The sequence below is a fragment of the Oryzias melastigma genome, linkage group LG4, assembly GCF_002922805.2.
Source record: "Oryzias melastigma strain HK-1 linkage group LG4, ASM292280v2, whole genome shotgun sequence".
Taxonomy (NCBI): Eukaryota; Metazoa; Chordata; class Actinopteri; order Beloniformes; family Adrianichthyidae; genus Oryzias; species Oryzias melastigma.
The window spans coordinates 148,632-160,455 of NC_050515.1; the positions used below are offsets into that span (position 1 = coordinate 148,632).

Genomic DNA, 11,824 nt, shown 5'->3' on the forward strand with positions numbered 1-11,824 from the left:
TACCACCAGACGTGGTACTGGACGTGAACCGGAGCCGGGTTAGGGTGCAGGAGCTCTCCAGGTCCTAGCGCCGGGCCGGTTTTAGCTCTCAGCTCGGTGGTTGGAGACCCGCCGGTGATCTAGTGAGAGCAGCTAAAGGGGGGACGCCCGCGCGCGGTATGGAAAGGCACGTATGAGAAAATCCGCGATTAATGCGTCAAAAAAATAGTCGGCGTCAAGCACATGTCAGATTAATGCGTTTTTAACGCGACAAATCTGACAGCCCTAGTTTCTGTCCAAGGTACTAGATTATAGAATAATCTTGAAAAATCGAGTCCAATTCAATCAATACATTAAAAAAACTGTAAACAACAAATGCTCAGTCATTATAAACTATATGAACTATAAGGATACTGGAAAAGGTTAGATCAAATAGATGTATGTAATATAGATTCTGAGGCATCTGACTTATCCGATTAGGATTCTTTTGTTGTTGTTTGCTCAGAAGATATGAAATATAAGGATATTGGAAAAATATTCTGAGAGATGTGCTGAATATATTTATATATATTTATGTTATTTTTGTTGTTTGTTCTGTTTGCTTTCTGCAACCATTTGATGCATTTGTTTTGCGTTACAAAGAGAGATCTTTGGTGAAAACACGGGTTGATTTAGTTAAATGGGGCAGAGACAATAAGTTTTCTTCTGTCTGCGTTCAGCGTATTCTTGAAAGTGCATCACATGTGGAAACTCTCCTCCTTCTCTCCTCTGTCCGGTCCAAACAGAAATGTAAGAAAATGTCATAAAAATGAAGTTTAGTTGGAAATACAGAAGGAGTTTATACAAACATAAACCTCGTGTGTCTGAAGCTACAAACTCCTACTGTAACAGTGACATCTGTCCACCACTAGGGGGCCTCAGCTCTGGTCTGTTTGTTCAGCCGACTGCATGAATATTTTAAAATAAATCTTAAAATGACTCAAACCTGCAGGTGGAGTTATGGTCGAATGCTTCTGGTTATGAAGCTGAAACATACGTTTACTCTCCATTGGACCAATAAAAACCCTGCAGGAATCATCGCTCTGGATGCTGCTGTTTTGATGTTTCTTTGGTTCTTCTGTCTCGACACAAACATAGAAACGGTTCTCTCTACAGAAGTGTCTTACCACCATGCTGTTGAGGGAAACCCAGCAGTCGGGAGGGAAGTCCTGCAGCATGGGAACCAGGAACTGGAGGCAGCCGTCCCAGTGGCACAAGAGCAGCATCATCCCGATCAGGTTGAAGATCCGCACCACAGCGCTGGCCAGGTCATAGGTCATGTGGAAGATCTGTCAGCAAGAGGAGAAGGTGACCTACGACTCTGACAGTCGTGAAGACTGAAAGAACTTTATGTTCATTTCATTCATTTATCTTCTTGGCCGCTTCGTCCCTTTCGGCGTCGCGGGGGTGCTGGAGCCTAACCTGACTACTGAAGGGCGAAGGCGGGGTTCACCTGGACAGGTCGCCAGTCTGTCACAGGGCCTCAATCACACACACATTCACTCTCACATTCACACCTAGGGACAATTTAGAGTCACCAATGAACCTATGAAGCATGTTTTTGGACGGTGGGAGGAAGCCGGAGTCCCCGGTGAAAACCCACGCATGCACGGGGAGAACATGCAAACTCCACACAGAAAGGTCCCAGCCGGGAGTCGAACCGGGGCCTTCTCGCTGTGAGGCGAGAGCGCAAACCACTGCGCCACCGTGCAGCCCAGAAGAATTTCATCTCATCTGCTTCCCCCTCATGTGTTGTAGAAGTGTTCACTATGACCTGTCGCCCGCAGCACGCCCATAGATAAAAACAAGAACATTTTCTCTCTACGTTCACTGATGTTTCCTGCAGGTCACCTGTGTGACCCTGCAGGTCACCTGTGTGACCCGTAAGGTTTGACCGTTTTATACCTGAAGACGGCCTTAAGGACAGCTGGGACTTACGTTTTAGCTTTAACTCGCTCACTTTATTTTTCCTCCCATCAAGGATTTTGTCTCTTTTTTCCTCCTAATAAAAACGTCTCAGTGCAGAATTCTGAATTCTGGATCCATTTCAGAGTGAAAACAGACTGAAATCCTCCAGATTCTCGTCAGTCTGTCAAACTGACTCCAGTAGATGAAGCTGCAGAACCTGAGATGTTTGCAGACCGACCTCTCCCCCAGAACCAGCAGACAGTCGTACCTCACGGATTAATGATGATTGGATGCTGAGGGGGGGTTGGATCTGACAACATGCTGCAGTTTCTGAGCATCACTGGAGGTGGGGGGGGGGGCTGCATCACCGCTGTAGGAATGAGGGAAATGTATTTGGCGTGAAGCCCTTATTTAACTGGGCCAACCGGTTGCTTTAATAAATCACAAGTAATGGAGGATTCCCCCACCGGGGGCAGGACGACCCTCCAACGGGGGGGAAAGTAGGCCAGACTGTCTGCGGGAGCAGACGGATCCCGGACACCTTCACTTGAGAGAATCCTCCAGGATGTTCGAGAAAACCTCAGCGGAGGCGGAGCCAGGGCAGCATCCGCCCCCTCAGAGCTCTTCATGCCCCTCAGCAGCTGTTAGATACCCCAGGCCACAGAGACTCGCTTCAAAATACACAAAACTATGTAAAGGGGGCACAAGCCCCGCCCAGTGACATATTCCCATGATAGAAGCTCAGGGTCAAAAGGTCAAACCAGCAGGAGGCCACGTGTCTGACCACAACACTCAGAGACGCCCACAAACAGCCTCACGAGCAGGAAGAGGAAATGAGGATTCTCTCCTGCAGACGTTACTTCCTGTCATCCTGATCAGGTAAGAACACAACTTCCTGCTGCAGGAGGATTGTTTTATACTTTTACCACTTTATTCCAAGATCCTGTCAGAATCCCATCATCTAATCCAGTGTTTCTTAACCAGTGTGCCGTGACAGATGTTCAGGTGTGCCGTGACAGATGTTCAGGTGTGCCGTGACAGATGTTCAGGTTTGCCGTGACAGATGTTCAGGTTTGCCGTGACAGATGTTCAGGTGTGCTGTGACAAATGTTCAGGTGTGCTGTGACAGATGTTCAGGTGTGCCGTGACAGATGTTCAGCTGTGCCGTGACAGATGTTCAGGTGTGCCGTGACAGATGTTCAGGTGTGCCGTGACAGATGTTTAGGTGTGCCGTGAGAGATGTCCAGGTGTGCCGTGAGAGATGTTCAGGTGTGCCGTGGGAGATGTTCAGGTGTGCCGTGACAGATGTTTAGGTGTGCCGTGGGAGATGTACAGGTGTGGAAAGAATATATTATTGTTTTTTGTGAGGTCACATTAAATTGCATATTTATAAAGCAATTAATAAATTAATAAAGGTAAAAAGAACTACTTGAACAAATTTTAAACTAATTAATTTGAAAATTATTTTTGAAAACTATCAACTTTTACGACAACATTTAGGAAAAACAGCCGCAACTTTCAGCTTTTGTGCCTTAATTATTACAAAAAATGGTGGCGAGATTGTGGAGGGACTGAACCTCGACACAGACCACGGAGTTTCTCCTGTTTTATATATTCAGATGCTGGTGTGCCGCAGAAATTTTGTCAAAGAAAAGGTTCACCTTGGCTCAAAAAAGGCTAAAAAACACTGATCTAATCATCTTCAGAAGATCTCCTGCCCTGCAGCTCAGCCACAAGCTGGAACCACCAAACTCAGAACTTCAGGATCCAGGTTCTGATCCAGAGAACGTCAGCCGAGCCGAGAAACACAAGCAGAACTAAGCTGGACACAACAGAGAAGAGCTGAGCCAAAGCAAAGCCAGCGCTGGCTGGGGTGGGGGCTGGGGGTGGGGGGTAATCAACTTTCAACTGTCCTCCCCGCCCCCCCATGATGGACGAGCAGAGCTCACGTTTCATTGGTGGAGGTTTAGTTTGTCCTTAAAAAAAGCCTCATCTGGACGGAGAGAATTTAGAGAAGATGATAGACGAGAAGAAGATGACAAAAAACCAGGAGAAAACAAGAAGACCAGGAGGAGACGAGAGGAAGACAAGGAGAAAGAGAAGATGTAGCCAAGAAAAGGACGAGGAGAACATGAGGAGAACCTAAGAGAAGAAGAGAAAACGATAAAAAAAAAACTAGAAAAGTTGCACTAACTGTAATAATGTTAGTGTGAATGCTCTTTGCTGAAAGTCGCTGAAGATGCTGAAGCTTTTGGCTGAAAATGGTGACTAATTGATGAAGAGGTTTGATGAAAATGCAAAAGCTATTTGCAAAATGTTAAATGTGTTAAAAGACGGAAAATTTCGTTAAAGAACTATGAAAGAGCGCTGAAGTTGACCTAAAAATTCTGACAAATTTGTAGTAAAATTGCTTAAAAATCCCTAATACATGTTAAATCTGCAAAAATATTTAGTGTATTGCTTAAATATGAGCTAAACTTCAAATTAGCCCAAAAAACCTCAGTAGATGCTAAATTAGCCAAATAAGCTAGCTCGTAGCTTAAATACTAGCTAAACTCCAAAATAGCCAAAAGATTCTCAGTAAACTAAACTAGTCAAAAAAGTTAGCCTGTTGCTAAAATAGAAGCTAAACTCTAAATTAGCCAAAAAACGTCAGTAGATAATAAATTAGTAAAAACGTTAGCATCTTGCTAAAACAGAAGCAAAACTCAAAGATAGCCTAAAAAACAAGACAACAAATGACCCAAAACGTCTGTTCAGTTTTTAACTATTATTCATATTTTATGACTAATTTTCCGCATCTGTAAAATTACCTGCATGAAGCCCAACGAGGCACATTTTCTTTGTGATTCTGGGCTATAGAAATAAAATTGAATTTAATTGAATAACACGTTAGCCAAAAACGTTAGCCTGTTGCTACAACAGAAGCTGTATGTTTTGGTGTTTATCATGTCCTTGATCAGAACATTGAAAGCAGTGATGTGCTGAACGAGATGAACGTTTTGATATCAAGATAGCTGAAATCACTGAAAGTGTGATGGAGTTTTTATGTGCTGTAAACGGACAGAGAAGCAGGAGAATCAGCAATCACAGGATGAGGAGAAGACAAGGAAAAACCAGGAGAAGATGAGAGGACAAACAGGAGTCGTTCCTCTGTGATTCTCTTCTCAAAGACATTTTCTGTCTGTTTCCAGGAGAACTGATGAGAACATTTCTCTGATTCTGTACAAATGTTGTTATTTTGCTGCATCACTGATGAACACAAACAGTTTTAATGAACTGAATCTGGAAGCCAGAAGTCAGATTTATTGTAATCCATCAAAGCTCATCTATCAAAGTTATTATATTTGGGATGGGGGGTGGAGACAGATTGTCCTCCCTCTGACATAAACCACTGCACACAAATCCAATAAGGGCTTATTAAGTGAAGCTCACAGACTAACATGAATGAAGCCGGAGGCTGAAACACCACTGGCATGAAGCTGTAAGACGTTCCTCACCGACAAGAGCGAACCAAACTCTGGAGAACTTCATTCATTAACCGATCTGTTGGGATCAGGATCAAAACACAGGTAATGTGGGCGGGGCCGGGTCATGTACCTCCTCCCACTGGTGGATGTATCGGATGAGTCTGGACAGCCGCAGCAGCCGCAGCAGACTGAGGATTTTGGTGAAGCGGACGATCCGGAGCGCCCGAGCCGTCTTGTACACCTCCGAGTCGATCCCCTTCTCCACGATCAGGAAGATGTAATCCACAGGGATGGAAGACACAAAGTCCACCACAAACCAGCTCTTCAGGTACTTCCTCTTGATCTTCTCGGGGTCCAGGATGATCTCCGTGTTGTCCTCGAACACGATCCCGGTCCTGAAGTTGAGCACCAGATCCATGAGGAAGAAGGTGTCGGAGACCACGTTGAAGATGATCCAGGGCGTGGAGGTCTCGTCCTTGAAGAAGGTGATGCCCACGGGAATGATGATCAGGTTCCCCACCATGAACATCAGCATGGTGAAGTCCCAATAAAACCTGAGAAACACGGAGACACAAACTGAAGCTGACCTGGAGCAGCCCAAAAGTATGGAACTGAACTGAGGCCAATATTATTAGAAACCCAAATAAAACAAATTAAAAATATTGATACTTGGCCAAAAAATTTTACATTTTGTAATTCTACAAAAAACGTAATTATTTTCAGCTTCAAATGTTCTGGGGTTTTTTTATGTTTCAAAACTCAAAATTTCAATTTAAAAAAAAAGATTTGAAACTGAAAAAAAAGTTTTAAAAATTGCATTTTGAGTTTTGAAACTCAAAAAATTGAACATTTGAAGCTGAAAATAATTACGTTTATTTTAGAAAAGTAGAAAGATTTGGACATTTTATTTTATTTTATTGGCCAAACACCAACATTTTTTTCAATTTCTTTTGATTTTCCGTTTCAAATAATATGACAAATTGAACAAAATATTTGCGTTTGGCAAAAAAAAATAAAGAAATAAATAACTTGCTATTCTAAAATAATCCTAATTATTTTCTGCTTCAAATGTTTCATTGTACGTTTCAAACTCAAAATTTCAATTTCAAAACTTTTTTTTCATCTTATGTCTCTTTTCACTTTCAAATCTGGAAATGTCAAAGTCAAAAATGAAAAAAAAAAAAGATTTGAACCTGAAATAAGTTTTGAAAATGACATTTTGAGTTTTGAAACTTAAAAAATTGAACATTTGAAGCTAAAAAATAATTAAGTTTATTTTGGAAAAGCAAAATGTTTTGGACATTTTTATTTAATTTGGCCAAACAACAATATTTTTTTCAATTTGTTTTAGTTGGATGTCAAATTATATTGGCCCCAAAGTAGCTCCATACAAACGCCTTTAATGAAACTAGAACCTCTGAGAGACCAATAGAGTGAAGGAGTTTGGACTGAACGATGGTTTCAAACTGAAATCGGAGGTTTGGCTGCAGACAGAAGCTGCTGCTCACAATATCAAATAGCAGCAAAGATGCTGATTCTGCTCCACAGAGTTCTTCAGCTGTCCGTTTCTCCCCCAGCACAGAGGAGGAGGTCAGAGACGGAGATGTGCGTCGTCTGATCCAGGAAAACGTTTGTTAAAAATTATTATAAATGTAAGATGAATAAAAACCCGTGTAGATGTTGTGCTCAATCATTCATCTTTAAAAGATTCAAGTTATTTTCAATCAGGAAGATGTTACAGAAACAGCTGCTGAATTGGGGGGGGGGGGATCACTGGAATATCATGTAGTCAAAAGTCGTAATGTATGGAACTCAATTAGGGCCAATATTATTTGAAATCCAACAAAAAATATTGTTTTTTGGCACAAAAAAATTTAAATGTCTAAAAAATGTTCCTATCTAAAAGAAACTTAATTATTTTCAGCTTCAAGTGTTTATTTTTTTTAAGTTTAAAACAAACAAAAAATGTTTTTTTCAGTTCCAAACCTTGTTTTTGTTTTGGAATCTGAAAACTTAAAAGTTGAAAACTTAAAATAATGAGTTGAAAGTGGGGAAAAAAACTGAAACTGAGAAAAAGTTTTGAAATTGAAACTTTGAGTTTTGAAGCTTAGGAAATGGAATATTTGAAGCTGAAAATAATTAGTTTTATTATAGAACAGCAAAAAGTTTCTGAAGTTTCAGACATTATATATATTTTTCTTTTTTTCTTTTTCCCAACACCAATACATTGTCCAATTTGGGATTCCACTGATATTGGCCCCAGTTTAGCTCCATATAAGAAGACAGAACCCTCGAGGAAGAGGAGCTGTCCTTAGTCCTGAAACGAGCGTGTTTCGGTGAAATCTCGTGTTTTTATCTCCTCGTTTCTACCTGAAGTCGCTGTACGGATGGATGATCCAGTTTCCCGCGGACTTTACGCGCTCCTGCTCCTTCTCCACCGCCTTCTGGCTACCGAACATGCGCAGAGAGAATTTGTTGACCCCGGGCTGCAGCATGGAGCTGAACTGCCGCTGCATGTACGTCTGGTTCCCCCGGGACTCTCCGTCCTCCGGGCCGACCGCGGAGCCGTCCTCCGCCTTGGAGAAGGTCACGGAGGGCCGCGCGCTCTGCCCTTTCCCGGCGGGGGGGCTGGAGAAGGAAACTCTGGGGTCTTTCCTCTCCGTGGCCGCTGCGCTCTTGACCTCCGGCCCCGGGCCCCGCGCTGGGGGCCCCGCTGAGGTGACGGGGCCGTCCATACCGGCGGCCGGACCCCCGCCGTCCTCTCCCGTTACGGCCCCATCCGGCGGCCCCTCCTGCCGGGAGATGAGCGACGACAGGCTCCCCGAAGTGGCCGGATCCCGTCGACAGTCTCCGTTCTTGTTGCATAGCATACCGACTGGCCCCGGTCCCGGTCCCGTCCCGTCCCGGCCGCCTCTGACTCTGCGCTCTGGTGGGCGTGGGAGCCGCGTGCGTGTCCGTGCTGGCGCAGGGGCGCGCGGACGGACGGAGCTGCTGCTGCACCTGGAAGCTCAGACTGCCCCCTCCCTCATTGTTGGGGGAGTTTTTGCGCGCGACGGACGCGGCCCCGCCTCCAGGATGAAAGTGCTTCATCCTTTTTCCCGCTGCGCTCGCGCCCCGCGCGCGGTCTGGAGGGCGCGGCTGATGGAACTCATGCTCGACCAACAGACTCCTTAAACCTGGGGGGTCAGGCAGGGGGCAGCGTGGAGTTCAGGGGGGGTCAGGAGGCGCGAGCTGCTCCTGCTGAAGATTCTTTACGTGATAGAAAAGGTGCAGAAAGTGGGAAAGTCCTCAGACACGCCCACCGTCCTCCAATGAACTCACCTGCTGACAGGTAAAGGTTACTGCCGGTCAGTCCAGCCTCTTGTCTCTCAGCTGTTGATTCAAACAAACTCTTGATCACGGCCAGCGGCGCGCGCAGGCGCAGTCCGCTCACCTGCTGGATGGAAGGAGCTGCTGCCTCAGAGGTGTGAGGGCTCCACCGTGTGGACGATGGTGGTAAATGCACAGCTTAAGGCGCGTGACCCGTTTTAGTTTTTAAAGATTTTAATTTGAAACAAATCAAAGCAGCAAACCGCGAACAGACGAACGGATTTAGATCAAAACTTGATAAAATGTTAAATGTTTGTTGGAGTTGATTTGTCTGTTTTTACAAGAGTTCATTAAACCAAAGACGACAAACTGTGAGGAAGACTCTAGAAACGTTTCTGTGACCTGTTCCAGTCTCTGCAGTGAATCTTCTCATCGGTCGACTCTGAAGCAGAAATACTGACGGAAACTCCTCTAAAATCTGTTAGTTCACAGAGAAAAACAATAAATTAACTCAAAAAAACTACATCTTTGGGTGATCTTCTTCCAAATGCAGTATGAAGTCAAAGGAAAAGAGAAGCTCTAAACCATGTGTCAAAGTCCAGGCCCGGGGGCCGGATCTGGCCCTCCAGATCATTTTATTTTATTGCTATTGTCATTTTTAAAGTTGAAAAATGTAATTTTTGTGTTTAATAAATGTGATTCCTGTTCGGCCCGCGACCTAAAGCGTGTTTGGATGTGATGAGTTTGACACTCCTGATCTCTGGAGAGAAAATAGACTCATCCCGGTTTGAGTCTATGATCTTTGATTTATAACTCATACATATTGTGTATATGTACAAGCATTACAAAATTAAAATAAAATACAATTTAAACATGCACAAATTAAAATTACAACAGCTTGAAACTACAGGCACAAATCTTTCAAACTTACACACTAATCACTCGTCACGCACAAACAGATGTGAGACTCCACGTCTGGATTCTTGTTCAAGCGATGCGTTTAAGTGCATCACTTGAACGGCGTGAGCAGACGGCGTGAACTCCTCCACAACCAGGAACCAGAGCGGGATGTAGAGCAGATCGACCGACGGAGAGGTGAGGAGTTTCACATCAGATTTGTGTAGTTTGTAAAGATGTGTGTGTGGCTAGTTTCAAGCTGTTGTAATGTTAAGCTGTGCATGTGTAAATAGTATTTTAATTTTGTAATTTTTGTCCTATAAGCACAAAATGTATGCGTAATGTAGCTGTCACGATTAGTCGACTAAAATAGTCGATTAGTCGTTACTTTATATTAAATTGAGTCAGAGTGCATAAAGTTTTAAGTTATAGTGGTATTCTGCTAGCTATTGACCATTTCGGCATCTAAGGTTTAAGCTATTTTGGAATTTGACTAAATTTCAGCTGCATGCTAGCTATTTTTGGCTAATTTAGGCTTTTTTGTTTAGGCTAATTTGTAGTTTAGCTAATATTTCAGCTACATGTTAGCTGTTTTGGCTAATTTAGGCTTTTTTAAATTATTTTTTAGGCTAATTTGGCATTTAGCTAATAGCTGGATTTCAGCTTTAGCGTTTTCTGCTATCAGCACCAGCATCTACAGCAGCTAAATTCAGCTAACAGCATTCACACTAGCATGACTGCAGATGATTCTAGTGTGAAGATGTCTAGATTTTTGTTAGTTTAAAGCTGATTGTCAAGATTTACATCCATTTTACACTTGATCTGATTAGTTGATTATTTAAAATAATTGGTGATTAGTCGACTATTGAAATAATCGCAGCTCTAATGAGTAACAAATCAAGGCGAGTCTGTTTTCTCTCATCCACGCCGCTCCAACACCCCAGCAGGAACCCTCCATCAGTTTCCTTCAGATACTTCGTCTCTCCACCTTTAAATCAATGTTTCAGTAGAAACGGTCGTAATAAAACAGAATTTAACATCTCGATTGAACGTATTCACATTTTCTCTGTAAGACGCCAATATGTGATGCTTCTGAAGGAAAACGGTTTAATTCTAGAGTTCAGACCTCAGAACTTATTCTGTAAATTCTGCAGCTAAAACAGTCAAAGCAAAGCATGATGGGAAAACCATGAAAGGGACGCAGAGTTTCCGTTAATACCTTTATTCCGATTGGTGACGCTTGTACAGTAGATGAAGGTACAACGATTCTGGGGTCAGTACTCAGCTCTGGTTACATCAATCACAACACTCATTAGTTTCAGGGAATATATGGCTTCCAAATATCTACACAGTGAGAAGAGGATTCAAACCAGACGGAGGGAAGAAGATCTCAGCAGCTTCACACAGAAGGAACCGATCCTCTCTTGGTCCGTACTCATTTAATGGACGAAAATCAGACAGAAAAAAAGTTTGTGTAAAAAGAAAAAACATTTATTAGAATAAAAGTCACTCAAGTCATTTTAAAACCAATGTCAGTGAATGCAGCATCTGCAGAAAGTGAAGCCAGTCACCAAACCAAAACCACACGGCGCTCATTAAGGCAAACTAAAGCTCTACCACAGGAAGTGGGCGTGGCTGCAGGTTACACCTCACGCCAAATAAAACTCTCCACCACTTCCTGCTGGACCGGCAGTGTTGAAGTTCTCCATAAAGTTCTGGGTTGTTCCAGGCAGGAAATGAGAAGCTAACAAGCGACGAGTGAGCGGTTAGTGCAGGAACCACCACAATAAAAGCATCACAAACTAACACTCCTCAAACCAGATCTAAGGATTTGATACACTTGATTCATGCAATATTTGCCAGACAGCCTGAAGCAGAAATTCACATCATTTCCACAATGTGATTAAAAAGAAAAAAACTAAAAAGAAACTAAAGGATTTTCCTCTAACATGAACCACAGGAACTTCGCAGAAAGCACGTTGATGCGACAGAATGACTCCTCGCCGACTGCAGCGCCACCTGGAAAACAAACATTAGAGAAGAAAGTAGTAAGCTTAAAAAAAAAACTGCATTCCTGAGGACTTTTTTATTCAAACCATGTGTAGCTGCCGTCAAAGACAACTCAAATTCATATTTATGTTTATAAAAATATTGAGTCAAAAACGGTAAGAAAACATTCTAATCATTTAAAAATAGGTGATATTTTACAGTAAATAAAGGAC

General features: G+C 43.0%; 2 protein-coding genes across 5 annotated transcripts in view; both read right to left on the reverse strand.

Moving 5' to 3' along the window:
- The window catches only part of hcn2b (hyperpolarization activated cyclic nucleotide-gated potassium channel 2b), a 30,168-nt gene extending 21,133 nt beyond the window's left edge, over nt 1–9,035 (reverse strand). Inside the window, exons 1-3 of the mRNA XM_024265375.2 lie at nt 7,767–9,035; nt 5,527–5,950; nt 1,146–1,307 (exon numbers count right to left, since the gene is read on the reverse strand). Of these exons, the coding sequence (XP_024121143.2) occupies nt 1,146–1,307; nt 5,527–5,950; nt 7,767–8,266 (1,086 nt within the window). The 5' untranslated portion in view covers nt 8,267–9,035. The remainder of the gene's footprint in view (nt 1–1,145; nt 1,308–5,526; nt 5,951–7,766) is intronic.
- A 1,773-nt stretch (nt 9,036–10,808) lies between these two features.
- Nucleotides 10,809–11,824, reverse strand: part of bsg (basigin) — a 10,168-nt gene continuing 9,152 nt past the window's right edge. For all 4 annotated transcript variants that reach the window (XM_024265368.2, XM_024265369.2, XM_024265366.2 and 1 more), the window contains exon 8: nt 10,809–11,621. The gene's annotated coding sequence lies outside the window, so the exon portion shown is untranslated. The remainder of the gene's footprint in view (nt 11,622–11,824) is intronic.